We start from the raw sequence: 25,793 nt of genomic DNA, 5'->3' as shown, positions 1-25,793 counted from the left end.
TTTAGAGAGGGAAGTGGGGGAGGGCCAGAGGGAGAAGGAGAGAGAGACTCTTAAGCAGGCTCCATGTGCAGGCTGGATCTCACAGGCTGGTGTGCAGCCCCAGTTCCAGTGTCACATTCTCTTCAAACCTCAGCAAACGAATCCCCTCAAAAATCTGTTAAGAATGTAGATTCCTAAGCCCCCCTCGCAGAGACTCCGACCAGTACCTCTGGGCTGTTCCTTGTGAATCTGTAAATCATCGGCAATGCCCAGGAGGCAACAGGGAGTGGTGGGGACTGAGGTGAGCGGAAGCGTCTGTGCACATCTACAGGGAGAGCTGCCCTTCAGCTTTAGGAGGTCGTTCCCTTCTGGGAACATGGGCCTGGGGTTGCCAGGTCTATTTCTGCTTAAAGGGAAGCCAAAAGTTGTTTCTGTGAACTCTGGTACCTTTTAACTACTGCCAGCTAATTCAATTTTAAAACATTCTGCTGGACAACTAAAATATATCTGCAGGCTGTATTTGTCCCGGACCTCCAGCTAAATGATTTCTGAGATCCATCTCCGCTATAAACATCTAGGATGTCATTTATTTAACGGACATTTAAATGATGCTATGTGCCCATCATTGCTTTAAATGCTCTGCAAATATTAACTCATTCATTCCTGACACACTTCTCCTTATCTCCATGTTACAGATGAGGAAACTGAGGATAGAGAGATTAGTAAGTGTCAGAGCTGGGATCGGGATCCAGACAGGCTGGCTGCAGAGCCCTGCTCCTAAAACCCCCACCCTGCTTGCTGATGTTGCTCTTTTTATTCTCTTCCCCCCCCACCCCACCCCGCCCCGGAGCACAGCAGACTGCCAGGCCCACCTTCTTTGCCCGAAAATTCGAAGCTGTGGTGAATCAGGAAATCATCGGGCAGCTGGACTATTACCTGTACGGGAACTACCCTGCGGGCACCCCGGGCCTCCGATCCTACTGGGAGAATGTGTACGATGAGCCGGACGGTACCCACAGCCTGAGCGACGTGGCACTCACCTTGTATCACTCCTTCGCCCGCCAGGGCCTCCGAAGGGCCGAGTCGTCACTGCACGTGGAAGGGGAGAATAGCTGCCGGTGAGTCCGTGGGTGGGCAGGCAGGGGGAGGGTGGGGAGGGGCGCACAGCATCGGAAGGACTGTGGGGTGGGGTGGGGACCGCGCGCTTCTCTGCGTCTCCCCTGACCTAAAAAGCAACCGAACCATCTCCATGGCCCGAGTTCATCTGCTCTAAGCCGCGGTCCCACAACTATTTTTGCAGAACACCACATCTTCTCTTTACCTAATTATTATGTCCCGGCGGGGCACCCGTTCTTTATGCTAAGTCTGTGTATCTTAGAAGGAAGCTTTATGTCCCCACATTAAATAGGCATGTTTGCCTTAGACGGAAGGGAACCATGGAAATACAGTACTTTTGTTTGTTTAATTCTTCTTACAGAAGATGTCAAGTAGATACGAAATAGTAGAGTGCAACCCCATACCCCCATCACCCAGTTCTAGCGATTTCTAGCTCCGGGCCAAGGCGATTTCCTCTTGCCTTTTGCCCACTTACCCCTCCTCCCAGATCAAGTTGAATGAAGCAAAGCCCAGACTCTCATCTGAGCCATGAGTATTTTAATAGGTATCTCTGAAAAATAAAGGCTCTTTTTTAAAACACAAACATACTATGGTTGGCACACCTAAAAATATCACCGAAAACATCGTTAAAATGCAGACCTATTATTTAAGACGTTCAGGGATCCCTTAGAATCATCTCAGCCCCCCACTAGCAGGTACCAGTTGACACTTCAAGAAAGAGTGTTCTAGAATATATGGAAAGAAGAGGGGAAAGTAGGAGAGCAATTCACCACCGCCCCCCCCCCCCGCCTTCCCTAAGCCAACCAGCTTTGTCATTTTGTGTGCCTTTTCTTCCCTACCAGCAATATGCATTGCAGATATTTACATAATTGCAATAAGAATTTGGAATCCTGTTTTTCATTTGGCATTATAATATTAGCCCCTTTTTGCCCATGCTGTTCTGCAGCTTCCCTAATGATGATGGTCTTCTTTAATGCCCGCAAGGATTCCATTGAGTAGAAATTCCAGAGTTTGCCTCATCCAGTCCTTTCCTGTTGCATTGTCCGTAATGGACCATTGTAAATAACGTTCTGATGACTGTCTTTGTGCAAAAGCCTTTTTTTTTCCCTTCCCTTTTCTGATTATTTCCTTAGGATGGATTCCCAGAAGTGCCTCTAATCACTCTCCTTCTCTTTCTTGTTTTCCGTTCTCCTCTTCATCCCACCTCCCTCTTTCAACTACAAAGAGAAACCTTTTTTTTTGAACCACAAACTGTCTACACTGAGGCCTCCCCTGGTGTCCCTCCTTGCCCCGCTCTTCCCTCTTCTGGAGAGCGGAAGAAGGAGAAGGGAAGAGGAACCATTTTGTTCCCTAAAAGCCTGAAAACGTGGCAAAGTGTCCTCCCGGTGTCGGGCACATAGCCAGCTGGGCTACAGGGCTCCAGCAAGCCGGCTTCCATTCATTCTTTTCTCCTGGCCTCAGACTTGCCTCTCCTCTCTCGGCAAGTTCTAGTCTGGTTTGAAGGGAGACCAGGGTGGGTTAGGAACCCAGGACTGTACTTACTACCTGTTGACCTTGGACAAGCCATTAACTTCTCTGTGCCTCAGTTCCCTCATCTGTAAGATGGGTACACTAATAATAAGCCTCGTAGCATAAGCTGGTGCGAGTTTTAACGGAGACCATCTTCAAACACTGCCTTATGAGTTATGTATTACTGTTATTATTATCCGTGTTTTAACAGTGTTTTACATGCTAAGTGCTCACTAAGTGCGCATGTCACTCTGGATGTCTCAGTTGCTTGCTGTTACCGTGAAGCTGCCACAAGCAGTCAACAGTAAGCTGGGTGTGGGAGCTGCACACTCCCTAACCAGTGGTATGAACTGCTCCTTGACTGTCCGTGGTTCCCTTTGCTCGGCACGTTCCCTTGCACAGCCCACCCTTGCCCAGTCTTTGAAGGTCAGCTCCAGTGCCACATCCTCTGCGAAGCTTCTCAGGGGCTCCCCCTCCCAAGCTGAAAGTAGCTCAGACTTCCCTCCAGCACTCTCATGGTGGATAGCTGCGGTGCCAGGGGTCAAGGTCATCCACGAGTGTCTTTCCCCTCCTGCTAGCCTGGGACAGAATCTTTGCCTGCAGAGCCACTGCGCGCATCGCTGTAGGTAACACAGTGCCCAACGCTTTGGAGGTAAATGTTGTTCAAGAAGAGTTGTAGTCCCAGACTTCACGGAATTTATAAGGCAAATGACCATATATAGGAAATTCCAAAAGACACCCCCAATTCATTTAGGGTTGTTGAGATTTTCTCCTGGTATTTGTTTCGGGATAAAACAAGCCATCAAGTTGCGTGGGGCCTGGAATCCTTTGGCTTCTACCTCATTTTTTATTACAGTAGAGCCATTGTGCCTTGCTGTGGGCAAAGTGGATATATTTATGGATATGCTCCTGCAAATAAATCAGGATAAAGGACCCTTATCCCAAAAGGCAAAAGAGAGTGAATTCCTGCCCCTGGGGTGTCTGGGGAAATAGCAAGTGAAAACTTTATTTCAGGAGCCTCATTTCCTCTGGGCATTTCATGCAAATTGTCTTTCCAGTCTATAGTATAACTTTTCATAGAAATGATGTCTATTGATTTTTTTCCTCATTATAAAATAACACATGTTCAGTGCGGAAATTATTGAAATGGCAGACTGAGAGAACAAAAAAAAAAAAATCAAGTTTGCTTTCGAGCCACCATCCAGAGATAAGGCTGTCAGTATTTTAATACAGGTACTCAAACTCAAATGCTGTCCGGAAACAGGCGGGTGGCAGCCCTGTAGGGTGGGCTGACCGTACCAATCTGGAGCCCCCATGGGCCCTCGTTCTGAGCTCCAGCACATTCTTGCCCTAAGGGAATTAATAGACTTGAAGTTGCCAACACATCTCCTGATTTTTCAAGAGAAATTAGAAATCCAGATTTTTCTGTGAATCTGATTTTTTCAGTGCCCACATTATTTAAGTAAGAAAGACACCTTTGGGCCAAGTGGATGCATCTGTGGCGGCCTTTAGGTTATATCGTATCACAGCTAATTAAAACTACCTCTCGTCTTCATTTTAATGGCTTAAGTACCGTATCCAGTCAAGAGGAGGTATCAAAAGACTTTGTATTCAGTCCTGGGTGACCTGTGCCCTACATGCACTTTAGAAGCAAAAGGTTCAAGAAAAAATCTTTCTAGAATTTTCACCCAATCAACATGTATTGATTGAGCATCTGCCACGTGTCACTGGGCGCTCAGCCATGACCCAGACAGACCAGACCTCTGAGTTCAAGGCTTTACCATTCTAGTGTCAAGACAGTACCTAAGCACATGTAAAGAGAAACAAAAGATCAATAAGAGTAAAGGCTTTGCTGAGGATGAAGGTAAAGCCATGTGGTAGCAATGAGTTGGTGATGTAAGATTCAGTGGTCAAGGAAGAACTCTGTGGGATGGTAACATTTATGCAGAATGGCAATACAGAGCCAGACACGCAATGGAAAAGGAGAAGAGCATTCCCAGCAAAGAGAATATCCTGTGCAAAGGCCCTGTGCAAAGGAGAAGAGCATCCCCAGCAAAGAGAATATCCTGTGCAAAAGCTAAATGAGCTTTTAGCATGTTCAGGAATCCAAAATAAAAGCCATGTGGCTAGAAGGTGGGAGTTTGAGGCAAAGGGAAACAAAACAAGGCTAGAGAAAGAGGCAGGACTTTGTAGACCAGGTTGAATGTTTAGATTTTATCACAAGCATTAAGCAAACCACTTGTGGTATTTAAGCAGTGGACAGTGGGTATGGCTACTAGGAATAGGTGACAGTAGACAAAGAAATAGGGACAAGTAAGGAAGCTCCTGCAAAGGTCCAGGTGAGGCACAATGGTGGCTTGGACCAGGATTCTGGCAGTGCATAAGGAGAAGAAAGGATGGATGCAGGTGGTGACAACAGGATTTCTTGACAGAAGGTGAGGGAAAGCAAGCCATCAAAGCCTTAACTCCTGGGTTTCTAGAATGCTTGACCTTGGCTCATTTACTTGACCCCTTAACAGCACCCAGTACAACTGACCACTCCCTTCCGGAACTGCTTTCTTGTTTTGACTCCCATGATAAGCTCTCCTGCTTTTCGTCCACCTGCACTGAACCCACCCACCTTACAGAACAAACAGCGACAGGGTATCTATCGCAACGATGCTGTGTAACAAGCCTCGAATCAGAGTTTTGGATAAGTGTCCACACAGCGCCCCAGTTGGTGGGTCAGCTGGGCAGCGTCCGGTCTCCACTGGCTTCCCCTGTGTCTGCAGCCAGCTGCAGGTCAGGGGCGGGGGGTCCTCTGCATTCTTGGCTGAGAATCGTCACCGCATCTAGGATGGCTTCGGCTGGGACAACTGGGGTGGCTTGTCCTCCAGCGGGCTAACTCACGCATGCTCTCTCAGTAGTCACAAAAGAGCCAGAAAGGCAAATAGAAATGGGCAAGGCTTCTGGAGGCCGTGGCTCAGAACCCGTGTGACTCCCCTTCCGCCACATTCTGCAGATTCGAGAGGGAGAGCGAGACTGCCTCAGTGGCGCACGGAGACACGTAGAGTGAGGTGGAAAACAGCGTGGGGACGGGAGAGGGGAAGACCCGGGGACATGAATGCAGGCCACCGCAAGACCCTTCCAGAACTCTTACCTGCGCTGTCCACCGTCACCACCAGCCACAAGCTGGCACTTCAGGCTTAAATTAACTAAAATTTCAGTTGCTCAGTCACACTAGCCTCATCTCAAGTGCTCAGGAGCCACGAGGAGTCAGCAGGGGCTGGTCGCTCCTGGATGGGACGGCACAGATGGTAGAAAGTTCTGCAGCACAGTCCGGGGATGGGAGGGGAGGGTTGTCGGCTCCCAGCGTCCAGCCCCGAGGCAGGTTTGCGTGAGCCACACATTCCCAGCGAGCAGTCCCAAGACAAGCGCAGGCTTTTTCTTCTGAGCCCGGGAGGTATCCGGATAACTAGGCAGTGATGCCGGGAGCTGCGTACACCCGGGCAGGCGGCTCCCCTCACCATCATCATTGGACACAAAGACGCTCGCTCCTGACTGGAACCAGAGAGAAGGGAGGCCAAGGGGGACAGGGATTTGTGGGACGCTGTCCCCAAGGGGCCACCAGCGCCCGCTGAGTGCTGTGCCATTTACACCCTGCCAAAGCCGGCAGCTTTTATTCACACGTAGGAAGGACAAAGCGCGGGGCTGTCCACAACCTTCCCCTCTTGGCTCCCCGCCTCCTCGGGGTGATCTCTGCTTAGCTTCCCTGCCCCTTTCAGCCAGCGAGACTTGGAGTATCAAAGGCATGTATCTTCACGAGCTACCTATTTGTGTGTGCGTGTGTGTGTGTATGTATGTATCTCAAATGGGCAATAAATTTTAAGGATAAGATCCAGTGCTGTGGGTGAGGACAGTGGGAGCATAAATCAGTACAACCTTTCTGATAAAGGTGGACAGCAGACCTTAGAGCCTGTTGGAGATGAGATAGGAGGAGAGATGTCCCCCAAAATAGTTTTGTTCAGAGACGTTTAAGGCAGCATTGTTCAGAATGGCCAAAAAAAAAAAAAAGTTAAGCATCCAATGATGAACTTGCTCTATGAAATATGGCATTGCACACTGTGGAGTAGTGTGTGTGCCGACACACAAAAATCATGTTTTCAGAGACATTTCAAAGGCATGTGATAATGCTCGGGAAATACTATGAAGCAAAAAGCAGGATATAACCAGGATGTATATTATGATCCCAGGCATGTAAGAGTTATGCAAATATATGCATAGAAAATCAGGCTGAGAGGAAATCCATCACTATGGCATCATTGGCCCACCGTTGGCCCTTCCTAGTACCTGGCACTGGAGGATCAATAAATATCTGTGAGCTGACATCCTCTATGGGAAGCAGCATCAGAAGTAATAATTTTTATTTTCCTTATTGTGCTTTTGTACAGTCAGCGGTTTTACATTGATAATCAGCCAGGAAGTCATTGGGGGTGACTGGGATCCGAGATGCACAGGGAGCAGCTTTCAGGGATGGTGCAAAGGGCCTGTGGTCAGCGCTGGATAAAACAGGGCATGCTGCGGGGACGGGGCGGCGCACTGTGTTGTGCGCCTGCGCGCCTCGGGCCCTGCCCCCTGAGCTCACGTGAGACTGTGTGTGTGTTCCAGGTACTACCCGATGGGCCACCCAGCATCTGTCCACCTCTACTTCCTTGCGGACCGCTTCCAGGGCTTTCTGATCAAGCATCACGCCACCAATCTGGCCGTGAGCAAACTGGAGACCCTGGAGACGTGGGTGATGCCAAAGAAGGTCTTCAAGATCGCAAGCCCGCCCAGTGACTTCGGGAGGCTCCAGTTTTCCGAGGTGGGAGGCCGCGCTTTCATGGTCTTTTCCAGGTGTTCTGCTGGGTTCTGTTGGCCAGTCTGATGTTTGGCGACGGAAATGGGGGGAAGGGGACTTGGGGAGCCCCAAAGATAGCACCCCTGTGCCTAGAGAGGCTCCTCCAGCCCCGAACACGGGAACCGGGATCTTAAACAGGGCTGGGGGGAGAGAGACGGAGGGCGGCCGGGATCAGCGGGCCGAACCGACCTGGAGCCGTGATCTGTTTTTTACAGTAGACTCTGTATTCCTCTTCAATTTTCATCCCAGCCAGTGATTCCTGACCTCTACTGGTCATAGACCGTGACAGACCAGTTTCCTAATGAAGCAATGGCATTAGTCCCCTTTTACAGGTCAGAGAGCTGAGGCCTATGGAAGGCCAGGGATTTTTCTGGATCATAGCTAGGAAGTGGAAGAGCTCAAATTAAGCCCGGGTCTCTGTGGCCACAAATCTCATGCTTCATGTTGCTTCTGTCTCCCCAGTTCCTAGTGCCGGGGTTTATTCAGATCAGTCATTGGATGAAATGAGTGGATGGATGGATAGGTGGGCGGGCAGGTGGGCCAGTGGTTAGACAGACGGACGGGTGCATGGATCCGTAGGATGCAATTTTATTTTTTTGCCCAGCACCACCCTTGTCACATTAGCCCTACCTGCAGACCTGGTCTGGCCTTTTGGCAGGTGCCGTTCCTGCTGCCTAAAATACTTTGCCTCACATTTCCACAGGACTAGCTTTTTTTTTTTTTTTCGGCTATTCTGATCTAAATCTAAATGGTGTACCCTCTGAGAAGCCCTCCCTGCCCACCCATGTGCACAAGAGCTCCATTCTCCACTTGACACGTACCTATTTTATTGTTTTTGTAGCATTTACCATTCAAAATCATCTTGTTGATTTCTCTAATCACTTGTCAACTGTGCCCGAGAAAGCTGGGACCATGTCCCTCTTGCTCACCGCCGTGTTCCCTGCACATGGCATCTGGAGATGCCGAATATGATTTCTGAATGGAGTGCACGCACTTGGGGGCAGGGGAGACGTTGCAGAAGGGAAGCACGATCCAGCTCAGTGAGGGCTGGCCCACACCAACCTCCAGCACCCGATTTCTGCCTTCCCCATTTCTGCAAGTAGCTAAAGGAGGTGATTAATCCCCGGAGTTCAGCATTCCCCATGAGTGTGGCTGCTGGGTTAGGGATGAAGAGTCTGGTTTTAGAATACAGAGTATTCTCGAAGTATTCTTAAAGGGCTGGGAGTTGGGGGGTGTGAGGGGGAGTATCCCACCTGCTTATACGGTCCATGCCAGTCCCTTCCCAGCTGCCCATGGCCCCACCTGGCCCAGCTGTGCCCTACGGACTGGGGTTTCTTGTGAAGCCACCATTTTCAATTAAGGATCCAAATGGATTGGCTGGATCCAAGCTGCCATGGGAGCCGCTTCCATAAATTACTAGCGTCAGGGGGCAGTTAAAACACTGCCCCAGTTGGATTCTGCGCTGGGGGCCCAGGCGGCCAATTGAAGACATTAATGTCCCATTAACGAGATGGATGCCTGGTGGCTGGGCTGTCCCTGTTGATGAGCCAGCCGTTGGGTCACGGGGCACTTCTGGCAGTGACAGATGAGGGTGGCCACTCTGTGCCTAGTGATTTGTGAGGGTTCCTACTGCAGGGCTGGTAACTTTGATGTGAGAACCACCCAGATCTCTGGCAGAGTAACAGCGTGTGATGCAGGGAACCCCGAAGTTTATAGTCTGCACTTTTTTCTGAAGTCCTAATAGTTTTTAAGGCAAACCAGGACAGGAGGGAAAGGAAGAACCGCAGGGGATGCCCCTCGTGGTGGCACAGCCCCAGGGCTCCCCGCTCAGGGCCTGGCTCTCAGCAGACAGCCAGTGTCGCTGAGCAGTCAGAAATGACTTCTCCCTCCCACGGGAGCCCCATGCTAGTGGCCTGCAGAAAAGATGCTCGTTCCTTCAGCAGATAGTCACCAAGTGGCTACGATACCCTAGTGCAGGAGACGCCATGGTGAACTAGACAGTCCAGGCTCTTGTTGCCATGGAACTGTAGTCAGGTGGGGCAGTCAGCCTGTGAGTGAGCAAATAAATAAACGAAAACATTTCAGCTAATGGCAAGTATTATAAAGAACATAAAACTTCATTGATGTCATTGCCAAGGGCTGAAGAGGCCGATGGGGACGACTTTCAATGGGATGTTCATTTGGGAAGCTTTTCTAAGGAGGTAACTACAGTAGAGCTGAAAGCTATAAAAGAGCCAGTGACGGGGAGGTCTGGAGCAGTCCAAGCAGAAGAGCATGTGCAAAGGCCCTGAGGCTCCAGGAAGGAGCTGGGCACACTCAAGGAGCAGCAAGGCCAGTGTGGCCAGAGCACAGTGAGTGAGAGGGAGGGCAGCAGAAGGGAGGTCTCAAAGTGGATGAGGCAGATCGTGAGGGGGCTTGAAGGCCCCGGAAAAAAGCTCAGATTGTATTTTAAATGCAAGTGAGAGACTTTTAGTGGGTTTGAAGTTGGGGAGTGACGTGGTGAACTTGAACAAGGACTTCAGTTTGAGTAGAGATCACTGTGTAGTAAGTGGCCGTGGACTTGCACAGTGAGTCCATGAGAAGATCTCGAAGCCCCAGAGGGTGTGATAGCAGCAGGGCCCCATCTCAGGCAGCCCCAGCCCCGCGTGCACTGGGGGGTGGCATCTAGCCTTCCGCTCACTCTCCTAGGATTGGAAATGAGAGCCAGCTTCTGTGTTGATAGCTGCTCCACAGATCTTCCACTTGGGTTGTCTTGGTTTTAGAGCTCAGACTTCAGAGGATTGCTCACCCCCATTTCTTTGGGGAATCCAAGGATACTGTTCTGGAGTGGCCTCCCCTAACTGGTCACAAAGCCCTTCTTTAAGAAGGACCCCATTCCTTCTGTGACCATTCATCCACTTGTTAGTATCTGTGGGAAAGCCAGTGTGTGGAGGGCCTGGCGCATAGGGATGTCCGTGTGCTCAGCCCCTCATCATTCATGATGTGGTTAGAGGTTGGATGCATGGATGGAAGGAAGGAAAGAGAGAGACTGAGCACCCACCACGTGATCAGCACTGCTTTAGGCTCTAGAGATACACTGGTGAGCAAACCAGATACAGTCCCTCTCCTCGTGGAGTTGACCCTCCTGAGCTAAGGGAAGAGACGCATAAATTAAAAGTTATAATACTGTGCCAAAAAACCCCGAGATGGGTGGTGCCTCTAACAGGGAAGGCTTCTGAGTAGAGGAGACACCTCGGCTGAGGTCTGCCTGAGGAGTAGAAGCTGGTCAGGAGGGAGGGGAAACGAAGGCAGACTGTTCGAGCCAGAAGGCCAGGAACGAACGGAAGGTCAGAGACGAGAGAGCGCCCTCCTCATGGAGGCACCAAGAGTAATCCAGGTGGCCCAGAGCAGGGGTGAGTGGAGGGGAGGGCGAGGGGTTGAGATGAAGCAGGACAAAAAGGGACCAGACCTCACAGGATGGGGTGAGAGACCGGACTTGAGAATCCTGAGGTGCTGAAGAGGGTTGTACGTAGGGAAGGGACAGGATTGGGTTTCTTCAGAGACATCTCAAGACGCAGAGGCTAGCTGGAATCTTGCTCACTCCCTCGTTCATTTCTTCACTAACTGCTACGGGTTTCCTTCCTGCCCTGATGCAGCCACTGTGCTGGCACCAGGGGCCTCGGGAGGAGCTGGGCCAGGGGCGGTAGAACTGCCCAAACGTCGCCCATCTGGGAGGGCCAGCCATCCCTGCAGGAATGTTACCGCAGTCAGTGCCTCGGCTCCGCCAGGACAGCTCCTTGGTCCCAGTCTGGAGGCTGTTGTCTAAAGACGGAGCCTGGGAGCACGCGGTGGGGGGGAGGGGGTGTGCATCCCCTGTGGGCATCAGGCATCCGGCACGTCGGTGTTGGATGAACGTGTGAGGGAGTGAACGAGAGGCTGACACAGAAGACTCGGTAAGAACACAGCCTCTGGGGGCCCTGTGCCGGCTCTGCCTCTCACCGGCCCCAGCAAGGGACCTAAGTGCTCTGAGCCTCGGCATTCTCGTCTGTGATGGGAGGATAATGACGGGGTCTCCCCTTCACGGAGCTGAGAGAGTCACGCAGGCCAGTGCATCGAAGCGCTCAGCGCTGGGTAAATACGAGCAACGGAGCTCTGTGTCTCGGAGAAAGAACGGACACAGGACCTCGTGGCAAGAACAAGAAAGTCAACCGGCTCCCACTGGCACCTCAGAGCCGGTGTCCCTCACCCCGACATGTGCACACTCATTGGAGAAGCTGGCCGTGGAAAGAACACGGGAACCGGCGAGCCTTCGAGTGTGCTCGTCATCTGCTACCAGCGTGCCCACATGCTGGGTCTTCAGAAACTCCAGATGAAGCCTCCTGGGCGAGCCGAAGAGTCATTCACTCGCTGATTCCACAGATACTGAGCACGTGCTGTGTGGCAGGCCCAGTGCTAGGCACCTGGAAAGCACAGTGACACCAGCCACGGGCGCATTTGAGCAGCAAGGGGACGATTCACAAGGTCTTCCTGGCTCCTGGCTGGACCGTACGTTGCAGGCAACAGAAGCAGGAGGGAAGCCAAGAGCGGACTCCCGGCCAGAGACACACACCTCCGGCTGGCTGGCAGGATGGATGGATCATACAGTCACCCCCCACCCCCGAGGTCCAGCTCTGAGCGCTGTGGGGAGGCCACAGCTGGGGCTTCCTAGAAAAGCCATGTGGACTCCTGCCCTGATAGGAGGGGCTGAGGGACCCTCCTTGTTCAGAACGTCACACGAAATGGAGGTGCCCGATCTAGAAGACTGAGCACTGAAGTGGAAACCAGCTGTACCTGCCGTGTGTGGGGGGGGGAGGTGTATGTTTCCTGGGGATGGCCTGCCAGCAGACATTCATTCATTCAGTGCACGTGGTATGTTTTCTTTCCAAAGCACGAACCCTGCGTCAGGCGCAGGAGGCCCGAGGATTTAATGAACGGACCACAGGCCTTGTAATCCCCCAGACCGGGTCCATATCCCAAATCTTCTGCTTACTGCTACTTGTGCAGTCTTGTGCAGGTGACCTACTGAGATCCTCAGTTTCCTCAACTGTAAAATGGGTATATGCATGCCTATGAGCAGGATCTTAGGCCTCTCTGGGACCCTGTGCCCTAGTTCAGGCTCAGTGATTTGAGGACTCGCTCTCGTTTCAGGTCGGCACTGAGTGGGATGCCAAGGAGCGGCTCTTCCGTAACTTTGGGGGTCTCCTGGGGCCCATGGATGAGCCGGTAGGCATGCAGAAATGGGGGAAGGGCCCCAACGTCACCGTGACTGTCATCTGGGTGGATCCCGTCAACATCATCGCAGCCACCTACGACATCCTGATTGAATCCACTGCCGAGTTCACCCACTACAAGCCCCCTTTGAACTTGCCCCTGAGGCCCGGGATCTGGACAGTGAAAATTCTTCACCACTGGGTGCCAGTTGCAGAGACCAAATTCCTTGTTGCACCGCTGACCTTCTCAAACAGGCAGCCCATCAAACCAGGTGAGTACTCCCAGCGTCTCTGCGGGGAAATATTCCATCCTGGGGGTCTCTGGGTCCTCCTCCTCAGTGGGCAGTGCCACTCACGTGGGGGTGGGGCACGTAGGCTGCCTCGGAGAACAGTGCTCTCTGCTCTGTATTTTCTCCTGCTTGTTTGCATAGAGAACCTTCTAATTTTCTACTTGTACGCTGAGGTGATGTCATCTGTCTGGTATTAGGGATCTAATTCTTACCTGCTCTCCCACTAGACTTCCAGAAAGCCCTGATCATATTTAAGACAAGATGGGAAATAAACCCAGGCAGATACTGAGTTTCAGCAAATCTCACTCACTTTTTTAAAAACAATAATTAGGAAATTCTGTTCATCAAAAACATGCTACACTAGGAGAAAAGACACTACAGCTGGTAAAAAAAATATTTGCTACACATAAAAAAAGTCCCTTCAAAATATGTAAAGAAATCCCATAAATCAGAGCCAACTGCAAGCCACAGGCCAAATCTGGCCCACTCCCTGTTTTTGTAAATAAAGTTTTATTGGGACACAGCCACACCCATTCATTGACATATTGCTTTTGGTTTCCTCGGGACTAGTGGCAGCCCTGAGTAATTGTGATGCAGATTGCATGGCCCATAGATCCAAAAATACTATCTGGCCCTTTATAAAAAAAAGGATTGCCAACTCCTGTTACAAAAGAGAAAGAAAAAAAGCGCATAAATGGCCCACACACATGTAAAAGGATGCTCAGCCTCATGAATAATGAGAGAAATGCAAATGAAAAGCAAAGAGATCCCACTTCGCACCACCATGCACACACCACACACACCCGTGCTGCACAGAAATCCCAGGTCTCGGTGGGTGCCCTACAGACCTGTGCAGACCTAGAGCAGAATTGTTCCTAATGGCACCAAACCAGGAGCAGCCCAGACGCCCACATTCAGGTGGATAGACACCATGGGGTCTGCCCAGACAGCGGAGCTCTGCGTGGCCGGGAACACCAGCACCACTCCGCTCCGTGCACGGATTCGGATGAGTCTCTACACCGTAACGTTGAGGGGGATTATCGCAGAAGTCATAACAAGGGTGCATATATTTAAAGTTCAAAAGCAGGCCCAGCCACCAGTACATGATTTCAGGACTCTCGTGTCTGTAGAAAGCCGTGAGGAAATGAGTCGTTGACACGAAATCAGGACGGTGGTTCCTGCTGGGCATGGAGAGGCATGTTGGATTCCTAATGCACCCGCCGCCTTTTTCTTTTCTCATCCGAAGAATTTACTTACATTTTTCTGTGTCCTCGTCGTCCTCTGATCACTGGAAAGGTCTTCCTCCCTGCTCAGTCCTACCTCCCGCAGGAACCACTGCCAACACTTGGGTATTCATCCTTCTAGAGGTTTCTGGAGGTTTCTAAAGCATAAACATGAACATACAAAACAAGTCACACATTGCTGGCTTTTGGAAAATGGAGTGATAATTTTGTCATGAAACTTGCTCTTTGGACTTTCTGAGTCTGTGTATCTAAAGCTACCTGCTGCCTCATATTCCATTGGATTAAGGACCCAGAATCCATCTGTCTCCCCCGTGAGTAGACACATAGCTTCTTCTGGTGGTGGTGGTACAGATAACACTGCAAAGATTCTTGAATCTAAAATTGTCTGTGTCCATACAGATACATCCATAAAATAGATTCCTAGAAACAGGATTTCTGGGTCTCTTGATATTTGATATTGTTTGTCTACATCCAACAGATCAGAAACCCAGAAGCCAAAAACGCATTACAACCTCTATTAGGGTAAAAAGGGTTCTGGGCTGGGTGCCATTTAGCCAGTGACCTAAGGAGAAGGGGACAAAGACATGGGGAGGGGGTGCCTGGGATCCGAACGGGGGGGGTGACATAAACTCTGTTGACTTCTGCTAAGTTTCTGTGCTAAGCAAGCAGAAAGATACAGACCTCATGTTTTCTCGAGATGGAAGTCTGCTCCCCCCTCTCCCCTGCGAAACAGGCAAAAGACAGCCCCTCCAAAACTAGCTGGGCACGAGCAAGTGCCCTCCTGATGAGTTTCCCATCCTTAGCGTCCCTGAGAGTTCCTAAAGCCAGACGCAGAGGAGGATGATAGAAACAGCATTCTCCTCTTTGCTCCAGATACACCTGTCAGACAGAACAAAGGAGCAGTCCTCCACTCCAGGGGGAGAAAAAAACCCTGGGACCATTCACTTGGGTCCTGATTTTTCCAGCTTTTTTTTTTCTCCTTGGAGTTTCTGAAGATGGCACGGCTCTTCCTTCCCCTGCCCAGGATGAGCCAGGGGTCGGCACCCCCCACCCCACCCATCAGTAAGTGTGTCTGTTAACAATGTTCCAGTGACAGGGAACACGAAGGTGGTGGGAGCAATGCAATTTGTAAAATGATTCATCAAGAGTAATTTGCTATTGATGCGTCCCTGGTAATCTCAAGAAATCTGATGAGGTGGAATTGAGGAAAATTTAATTATAGAGGCACGCATCACGGGCTGGTGCTGTAATAGCATTTCCCGCATTAACCTCATTTTTCATAAGGGTTTTCTGCATCAGCCACAATATTTGGTTCCCCGCGTTCAGATGCTTGTTAGCTGCTCTTTTCACTTTGCATGTCCAGCCTTTTGTGGGTTCGGGTAGCTCCTCACTGCCAGCTCTGCAGATGTGGAGGGACTGAGAGGCTCTGGTGGACAAGGCAGGATCTGCTCGAGAAAGAACAGGCTCTGTTCTCGGACAGATGGTCCAGGAGCTGCCCACCCTGCCTGCCAGCACCAGGAAGAGGTGCGCTAGGGCCAGATTTATAAGGCATGTTAATTCCACTGGTTACTTTAAGAAGGGCAGGTGTATGGTCTTTCTGCCTCCTTCTTGAACCCCACTCAGGACCGCACATATTCGAAAACAGCATGCAGATTATCCGAGCTGTCCTGGTTGCCACTGAGGGGGACAGCCACCATCAGGTGAACGGGAACTGTTTTCTGAATGCCACACTGTCCCATAAGGACGTGTCTTGGAGACCTAGCTATCTCCACCCGAGCCAGAGCTGACTGGCTAAAACACAACTCACATAAATCAGTGGCCAGTAAGTTTTTTAAATCTATTTTTGTGTTTGGCAATGAAATAGGCAGTAAGAGGGAACTTCTCCAAAATAGAAACGTCTGGCTTCTCTCCGTCAGCCCAAATGTGTGCACTTTCTGCTTCCCCATCTGTAAGCCCCAGGAAGTAGTCACAGCCCCCTCTTGATGTGTCCCTTTACTGTTCATAGAGCACATGAACTTCCTGAGCCCCTTGCCAGCCCTGGGGGTCTCACTGGGGCAAGGACGAGTATCCAGTTTACAGATGGGGAAACCACGTCTTGGAAAGACTGGCTTCCAGATGAAAATAAAATTAAGGGGGGAAAAAAGCTTTTTTAGCTTCCAGTTGGTGGATGAGCCCGCAAGTAGAGAATCGTGAGGACAAGAACGGGCATTGGACTCAGCCAGTCCAGGACCTAACCGCAGATCTGTCTCGCACGATGGCCACGCATTTCCCCATCTGCAAAGTGGGCATAACACCAGCCCTGTGGCTTTGTGTGTGTACAACGGTTGTGTACTAATAACACCAACCCTAATAATTCTGGCTAAACTTCTCCAAGCACTTAGTCTTTGCCAAGTTGCCATCTACGTGTGCATATAGTATAATTCACATGCAGTATTATGTAGTTTCCCGTGTACAATATAGTGATTCGACAATTCTTTACATCCCCCCGTGCGCATCACGACAAGTGCACTCTGAACCCCCATCACCTCTTGCACTCCTCCTGCCGCCCACCTCCCGTCTGGCAACCAGCAGTTCACTGTATCTAAGAGTCTGGTTTTTCCTGTGTCTCTGTTTTCCTTTGTTTTTGTTTCTTAAATTTCACATGAGTGAAATCCTATGGTCTTGTCACTTAGCATTAGACCCTCTAGCTCTGTCCATGTTGATGTAAATGGCAAGATCTCCTTCTTGTTGGTACTGAGTACTGCTCCACTGTATATATTCCACTGCATACACTGCATCTTCTTTATCCATTCATCTATGGATGGACACTTGGGCTGCTTCCGTAGCTTGGCTATTGTAAATGTTGCAATAAACGTAGGGGCCCACATATGTTTAGCAGATAGCGCTTTCATATTCTTTGGGTAAATACCCAGTAGTGCGATTGCTGGATCCTAGAGTAGCTCTATTTTGAACTGTCTGAGGCACCTCCATACTGTTTTCCAGAGTGGCTGCCCCAGCTTGCATTCCCACCAACAGAGCACAAGGGTTCCTTTTTTTCCATGTCTTCGCCAACACTTGTTTCCTGTCTTTTTGATTTTAGCTGTTTTTTTTTTTTTAATTAAAGATTTTATTTATTTATTTGACAGAGACACAGAGAGAGAGGGAACACAAGCAGGGGGAGTGGGGGAGGGAGAAGCAGGCTTCCTGCCGAGCAGGGAGCCCGATGTGGGACTCGATCCCAGGATGCTGGGATCATGACCTGAGCTGAAGGCAGACGTTTAACGACTGAGCCACCCAGGTGCCCCGATTTTAGCTGTTCTGACAGGTGTGAGGTGATACCTCCTTGTGGCTTTGGTTTGCATTTCCCTGCTGATGAATGAGATCGAGCGTCTTTCCATGTGTCTGTTGGCCATCTGGATGTCTTCTGCCCACTTCTAACTGGATTATTTGGGTTTGAGTTGTGGAAGTTATGTTGGGTACTAATGCCAGGTGCCATTGTAAGCACTTAATATCAGCACGTTTAATCATCACGGAGCTCTAAGGTACCAGGTACTGTACTCCTCTGATGGTCAAGGAAAGAGCAGGTGCGCCGGAAGCCGCACACCAGGGCTGTGAGCCCTGTGGGTTCAGACCCAGGCACCCTGATTGTCGTCTGCATGCTCACGCATGAGGTGCTGCTCAGCAAAGCCGGGCTGTGGAGAGAGCCGGTTGAGGTCAACAGACCCGGACTCAAACTTTGGCTGCGACTCTCATTAGCTCTGTGATTTGCAGAAAGGCCTTTAATGAGGTTTTGCCTCTGCCCAGAATTCTTTGCCACCATCTGCATATGGCTTCCTCGTTCCCATTAACCAGCACTCAGCTCGGGTGGCACCTCAGAGAGGTCTCCCTTGCCCCCCTCATCCAGATAAACATCCTTGTCACTCTCTAACTCCTGGGCCAGCAAGCTTTTACTTTAAAGGGCTGGACAGTAGACCTTTCCCGCTTTGTGGGCCACACACGGTTTGTCTCAACGACTCTGTGGTGCTCTGGTGGCAGGAGCAGCCACGGACGGCAGGTCTGCAAAGAGACACAGCTGTGCCTTAGTCAGACTTGACTTACCACACCTGGTGGGCCAGACTTGGCCCAAGGACCACAGCGTGCCAAGCCCTTGCTCTGACTCCGCACGCAGCGTACAGTGTAGTCCGTTCGAGTTAGTTACTGATCACCGGCTGAAAGGACCTTATCTATGGATTGTCCAGTCTCCCTCCGCGGGGCTGTAAACCTTATCTGGTTCCCTCCGCGCCAGGTGGAATGGGGCCTGGCCCTTAATCTTTAGCAAATGAATGAATGAGTACCTTGCAGACAGAGGTATGTGTTGAACGAATGCCTTGCACAAAGTAGGTGCTGAAAACTTATGAATGAATGAGTGAACGAATGGTCTGGACTGCTGAGCTACTCTGTAAGCCTGTGCTCAGTAGACAGACGTGTGGCCCGTGCCCTGCACAAAGTGGGCTCGTGGCTGTGGAGGGAGTGTCCCTGGAGGCTGTGTCCTCGTCTGTGCCACGGGGCTGCTGAGAAACCACAGGAGACTGTCCCGGGCAGTACGCACTCTGTGACCCTCCTGACCATCTCCTTGTTCCCTGTGGCTTTCAGAGGAGGCGTTGAAGCTGCACAACGGGCCCCCCCGCAGCGCCTACATGGAGCAGAGCTTCCAGAGCCTGAACCCCGTCCTCAGCCTGCCCATCAGCCCGGCCCAGGTGGAGCAGGCGCGGAGGAACGCAGCCTCCACGGGCGCGGTGCTGGAGCGCTGGCTGGACTCTCTGGTAGGTAGCATGTGGACTGCCATGGACGTCTGCACCACAGGCCTCAGTGCCTGCCCCGTCATGCAGCCCTGCAGCCAGACGGCCTGGAGCTCCTTCAGCCCCGACCCCAAGTCCGAGCTGGGGGCCGTCAAACCCGATGGCCGGCTCAGGTAGCACCGGGCCCGCGTGGGCCTCAGCAGATCTCAGAGGGAAAGCAGCTCGAGGGCCGGTGGCGCCCGGACCCTGGCCCCCCAGTCCCGGGGGGTGCCTTTTGTGACGAGGGGGCTCTCCTGGCTACAGAAAGATGGAGAAGGAAGGTGCGGAGGTCAAGGTAGTTCCTGCCAACGACCCGCGTTGGGCACGCTGGCCCCTGGGGGCGAGGATTGCTGGGTCCCAGCGCCATCGTGGTCTTACCTCTTCTGGTTGATCCTCGAAGCCTCCAGGTTCCTTGTCCTCCCCCTCGGTGACCCAATCCCCCCAGTCAAGTGATTCTCCAACTTTTATTTTGAGCGGCAGAATTTTGTTTACTAAGCACAGGTGGAGGTAGAAGTTCAAGGTGTGGTTGAAATCCAGGCTGCTCTGGTTGAAGCTGGGGAGTCTGAGGTTTTCTCCTCAACGCTCAGCCCAATGGGCAGTCCCTTTGCCCGGGGCACCTCCTGAGGTACCTCCCCAGAACCCAAGGGCTCTGCAAAACCCCGTGTGAAAAGCACTGCCCAGACTGTGGGCTTGATCTCCAGCCCCACCCTTGGGCTCATCTTCCTGCTCCTGAGCGGGGAAAGGGGACTGGCTGAGCCTTCCGCCAGCCCTTGTCCAGTGAGTTGTCCTCCTTACTAACGAGATAAGCAGGAGAGCTTTTTGATGGGACATGGCCGAGGTTCCCCAAAGTCTGCAGTCCAGGCCAGCCTCCCTCCAGACTGCCCCCTGAGGTGGCCTCAATGGGATGAGGTTCAGGAGTATGAGCATCAAATCTCCCAGCCATTCAGGGGCCGGGAGAACTCTGGGGACAATGGCCATGAAACTCAGAGATGGTTTGGAGCCAACTCCTGAGCTGGACAGCACAGCAATACCCACCCCCTGCCTGAGCCCTTGCGCTCCGAAGTTGGGCACTCCAGACCTTTGGGAATTGCCCCACCCCCACCCCCCTGGTGCTGTAGGGAAGTGACCAGGCTTTTCACATCCAGGAACAAGCATTTCAGATTTGGTTTCTAAATTCATGCCCTTCCTTCTCCGCGGTGCCAGCAGGCCCCTCTGCTATGCCGTGTGAAAGCTAGAAGCTTGAGCATCAGAGCGGTTTAAGCCTAAACAACAGTGTTCTTCCAACTGCTTGAGTTGCCATAAACCTGAAATGTGTCCTTGCTGTGTGCCTCGGAGGGCCGGCCCTGCTCCGCTGGAGAGCCCATCCCGAGGCCCCTTCCTTCTCCAATTCTAGCCTCCCCCCGCCCCCCCGCCAGGACAGGCTTTCCTTGGCCAAGGCCCACCCCCGGTTGCTAACGGCCCTGCCCTGGAGGGCCCATCCTTGTGTTTCTGGGCAGCGTGGGCATGAAGGTACTGCAGTCCCTCCTGACCGCTCCACGCTCACCCCGCAGTCCCGCCAGGCCGCATGTCCTAGGGGCCAGGAAGGGTCTGGAGGAGGGACACTTTCGGTATTTATTATTTCTATGGTTTAGTCAATGACTAATGAGTAGGTGCTGCTTTTGCAGCTTGTCAGTTACGTCTCTTACTAACTGAAGCTGCCTTTATTCACGAAAGGCCCCCCCCTTCCCCACCCCCAGTGTCTGTCTTTCTCCTGTCTGCCCCGCATTCTCCATGTCCTCAGAGGAAAGCAGGGGTGTTGGACACCACGAGGAGAATGCTTGCACCAGCATCATCCGCTGGCTGAAAGCGGGGTACCCCTGGGGACACTGGAGCCTTACTTTTTCCTCAGGAGGGAGCCTCGGCGGGTCCTCTGGTCCCCGTGGGGCTGGAATTCCTGAGCCATCCCTGCTGCCCACGGCAGGCACAGGGACAAGACAGGCTCATGACTCGGGTGGAGGGAGAGGACCCACGGCAGGGCCCCCTTCCAAGCCTGAGAGGGAGAGAAAGCCAGTTTACGAAGACAAGGAATGGTCGTACTGAGCCCAGAGCTAGCCATGGTCACCAGGGGCTCCAGGGACCTCGGAGGAGCTTGCTGAGAAAACCCGGATCATCCCTCCATGAACTTGCAAACTCTAGGAGCCCAGCAGCCCGTGCCACCACCTCTTTCTGCCCCAGCCCACCCAGGGAGCCTTCCTCTTTACCCTCCTGGCCAGACTGCTAGGAGTCCCGTGGTTTCCACCGTGTCCTGTGCAGGGCTCAGGCCTGGGTCTGGTGTGTGTGCCTGCAGACCCCTCCCTGCACCCATGACAATGCTGATATCCCCCCCCCTCACCCCAGAAGAAGCAGAGACGGTCTACTCTGGGCACCATCTCCCCCCACCCACACCCGCTCACAGCAAGGAATTCAGAAGCCAGACAGTCACACCCCGTGTTTCTGTAAAGATCTCTGGTTTTTGGACCAGGGAATAACGTTGCTATTAAAAACAAAAATTTCCAAACAAAGCCCAGGAGGATTTGGGAAAGGGTGATGTTTTCCCAGGGGACACAGTAACAGCTGAACTTCATCGGCCTGAGAGTGAGTGATTCGGGAAAGGGCACTAGGGCAGGCAGCCGTGAGTTCTGGCTGTGGGACCCAACCACAGGAGATGAACCCAGGTTACAGCCTGAAGCCTGGCCCCCGGCTCCCTGACCAGGAGCCTGAGGGCAGGCTGGGGAGAAGGAAGCATTCAAGACCCTGTGTCATTTCCCAGCCAGCCCGTCCAGTGACGCTCAGGCGGCCGCCTGTCTTCCCGACTCCCACAGCCCAGGCCAGGCGCAAAGCAGTCTCCCTCGAGGACGCGAGCAATGCATAGACCCCATATTTAACAAGGGGGCCCTTACCTCCCTTTGGAAAAAGACCTTTCTGGTCAGATCAGGAGTCATTCGGGCTTCATTCCCCCCTTGCTAGTTTAAGATGCCAGTGCTCTCAGGACGAACAAGACCACCCTAGCCCCCAAAAGGGGCGCATTGCACCTCCTCTGGGCACATGCCTGGGTTGGATGGACATGCTGCCTTCAGGCTCCCTGGTTGACAAGTACAAGGAGGACATGGGTTGGAACCTCCATCTCTTTGCCAGGAAGGTGCAGAGTAGAGAGAAGCAGCTGTGGAAGGTGGGGCTTGAGCCAAGACCCCTTACACAGCAAAGTCCACCGGGGACTCAGGACACAAGCCCCCCAACAGCACCCAAGGGAGGTATACTAGGAACAGCTGTTGGCCAAACCCTGTTAGGTCAAAGCCACACTCTGTGGTAGGGGTCGCAAATGCTTAACATGGTTGGCATAAGACAATTGGGAGTGGTGGGGACTGGGGTCTGTGCGCACGGCCCACCCAAAGACAGCAGCCCGTCTTTGCAAGTGAGCCTGCAGAATCTTCCAATTTGGTAAAGGAAGCCAGAGATCCAGATTTTCATAGGAAATTTGATTTTTAAGTGTCAACCATGTGTTTTTGTTTTATGGGTTTTTTTCGGTTTTGAGTGTGGGCAAAGAGAAATTCCATAGTTCATCCCGTGCACGGCCAACCCCCTCTGCTCTCTGGAGAGATGGTTTGCGAGGAGGTCGGGCAGTGCCCTGGTGGAGGAGGAAATGAGCCACCAGCAGGAAGGGGCAAAGATTATAGCTCATTTCGCCGATCGCTCTGAAGCAAGAACACGAACCTCTTACCGGTCATTCCACCCCGAAGAGACGGTCCCGCGGAGGAGAAGGGTCCCAGAAGAACTGGCTTGTGAGGCTGGCCTGGTCCCAAGATGGTGCTTAAAAAAAAAAAAAAAAAAAAGAATTTGGAGACCTGACCTAAGGAGGCCCACACTTTCCAGAATTCCAGCCTGCCCAGGCGGAGGTGACAAAGACAGGGGCCAGGGAGGGAGGGGTGTGTCAAACAGCCCCAGGTTTGAGCAGCCGTCTTGGCACACGTCTTGGGCACGCTGTTGGGAGCTCTGCTGGCTCACGGGACACCCTCTTCAACTCAGTTACCTTACTTTCTGCCCATGGGTCTACCACAGGCGCTACCTCATTGTGTCTGCTGAGAAGTTTACCTGGGGAGGGGGGGAAATAATTAGGTGTCCCAAATGTGCTGGAGCTGAATGTACAATCTATGCAAATTTCTCTCCCTCTCTCTGTTTCCCTCTCTGTGTCTGTCTCTCTCGGAAGTTTGGGTTTTTTTGTTTGTTTTACCTTACGAACAAGATACTGTGTAGACCCCTCTTAAGACCGAGGAGGGCTTTCATGCGCCACCTGTCTACCCCTCACGTTGTCTTTGGTTCTGCCCTCCCCAAGCCCGCAGGGAGAAGGCGGCCCTCCCCTCCCCTCCCCTCCCTCTGGCTGGGAACACTCCCAACTGCCTCTGCCCCTGGAGTCCCCAGGAAAGCAGGATCTGCCCCTGGCACCCCCCCACTTCCTGCACACCATCTCTGCTCCATCCTCATTTCCCTCCCACTTGCTTCTCCTCCCCCGCTTCCCCCACCGACCCCCAAAAGCCTTAGGTTTCTCCTTTTTGAAATGTGGCCTTAACATTATTTTTGGAAAGCTGACTGCCCTCTCCCTCCAACTTCTACCAACATCCGAGAAGAAAGAGCATCCCGACGCTTTCAGGGCAACCTCCTCAGCCAGGGGCTGCCCGTCTGTAGGTTGCAGACGCGATAGAAACGGCTTCTACGTGTCGTCTTTAAGAAAAAGTATTCTCCTGTTGTTCCTCTGGGTAAAATGAAGGCTCCGGTGCTCCCGCCAACGGCAGCTCGCTGGTGCAGCTGTCCACACGCACTGCCGAGGCACCGGGCTGGCTTCTGCCCCAGGCCGGTGTGAGCACCTGCTCTCCCGTCCTCCCTCTCCCGCCGCCCCCCCGCCCCCCCGGCTTGATGACTTCCTGTACTTCTTTCAAGGGTAAATCAGGAGAGTGTCTCGATTTCTCTTTCCGTCCTTCCTGCCTGGAAAGGGAGAGTGTTCCGTATTCCCAGCAGATGGGTCGTGGGTCGTGTTCTCAAAGGGATCATGCTCATGACTTCCGTCGCTCCAGGTCCCGTTGGTGGCCAAAGACAACCCCCCAGGGTTCTCATAGGAAATTCACTGGAATTGAGTGCAACCATCCTTAGAGTCCTTTCTCCGTCTTCTTTTTTGTTTTTAATATTGTCAGTAGCATTTGTTTTTTTTGTAGAGGCCTCATGATAAGTTATTACTGTCCCCCTCATTTTTTTCTCAAAGACATGTGGTGATATAGTTTTTAAAAATAACTATTTTGTTATAGATCATGATATGCATAAAACTGTACAGAAATATTTTGTAATGTATTGATTTAAAAAAATCTGTAAATAAAGTTTAAAAAAGAGAATTCCAATGGCACACACTGAAAGATGTAGATATTTTGCTATTTATTTAAAGGAGTATTTTAAAAGAGATTGAACTATCTGAAATTGACCAGTCATCAAAATTCCGATCCTACGAACGCTTTTCTTCAAGGTAGACAGTGTTTCTCGGAAGCGATTGCACTACCCGCCCATTTTTGCACCTTTTCTGTATCTTCATTTAGCAGAAAAACAACGAAATTGTGCCTTAGCTGTATTTTTTTGTCTAGGGGAGTTTGTTTCTGTCTGACAAAGCAAAATTTTTTGCAGAAAACAGTGGATGTATTAAATACTGTATCATACCAAAAACACTGCAGGTGTATATAGATGCTTTCTGTCATACTGTGTTTTCAGATGCAGAATTTTAAAAATTAAAAAAAAAAATACTGTCTTTATGGAACAGTGGCTGTATGGCTTCTCTTCAGCAATATCCTGCATCTTTACCAAATCCAGTACTCTCTTCCTTCCTCTATTGGGTGATTATAGAATCTGTCATCCGAACTGGGGATGGAATGCCCAGACCCGAGGCCTGAGTTGGGCCGCTCCTGGGAAAACCTGGAGGTGTGGACGCACTCCCTAATCCAGCCTGCTGTCTTCTTGCAGTGACATTATTGTAACACCCTCCTGTACACGATTCCCCTGGTTGAGGTCGAAGTGTATGGTTTTAGACCCTTTGGTAAGTCGAGGACAGCCAGGAAGGCCTGCCATTTCAAGTGGCAAACGGTTCTCTCTCCCCAGCTGGCTGGTTGTGTAGCCAACGCGTTTCCTCCTTTCCACACAGCCAGACCACGTTTCCCAGATTTCCTCGTGCCTAGGTGTGGCCTTGTGGCCAACTTCTGGCCCATGAAATGTGGGTGGGAGGGGCGCAGGGCACTTCCAGACCTGGCCCAAAAAATTTCCAGTGCAAGTGTTTTGAATCATCTTGTTTTGGAGCATTCATGCGTCGCTCTGCTCTACTCTTCTTGGAAACCTCACAAAGCTCCCAGTTTAAAGGTGGGCAGAGCCACAGAAGGATCCAGGCCCCTGGATAGTCACATAGGAAGGCCCCCTGACCAGCCATTCCCGACTGGTGACCGTGATATGAAACGTGTGTTGTGTGACCCCATTGAGAATTTGTGTTCTAGCAGGCAGTCTTACCTTAACTCCTCATTCATCCAGAAATGGCAACTCAGATGTTCCTCTGCAAAATCTGAATCTCAGCCCCTTCATCCTACAAGTAAAAGTTACAGAGACTCCAGTGGGTGAAGTGATTGGCTTGAAGCTACCAAAACACAAGATACTAGCATCATGGTCAGAACCAGAGCCAAGGTTCCCCATGCCCCAGTGAGACCTTCTCAAGTCTT

At 51.6% G+C, this 25,793-nt stretch overlaps 1 protein-coding gene across 1 annotated transcript in view; it reads left to right on the top strand.

Annotated features, from left to right (window-relative positions):
* XYLT1 (xylosyltransferase 1) overlaps positions 1–22,892 on the top strand; it is a 299,369-nt gene extending 276,477 nt beyond the window's left edge. Inside the window, exons 9-12 of the mRNA XM_078074765.1 lie at positions 835–1,097; positions 7,252–7,447; positions 12,650–12,983; positions 18,857–22,892. Of these exons, the coding sequence (XP_077930891.1) occupies positions 835–1,097; positions 7,252–7,447; positions 12,650–12,983; positions 18,857–19,179 (1,116 nt within the window). The 3' untranslated portion in view covers positions 19,180–22,892. The remainder of the gene's footprint in view (positions 1–834; positions 1,098–7,251; positions 7,448–12,649; positions 12,984–18,856) is intronic.
* Positions 22,893–25,793: the final 2,901 nt, after the last annotated feature.

This window comes from Halichoerus grypus, chromosome 6, assembly GCF_964656455.1.
Source record: "Halichoerus grypus chromosome 6, mHalGry1.hap1.1, whole genome shotgun sequence".
NCBI lineage: Eukaryota > Metazoa > Chordata > Mammalia > Carnivora > Phocidae > Halichoerus > Halichoerus grypus.
This window is presented reverse-complemented; position numbering and strand designations above follow the sequence as displayed.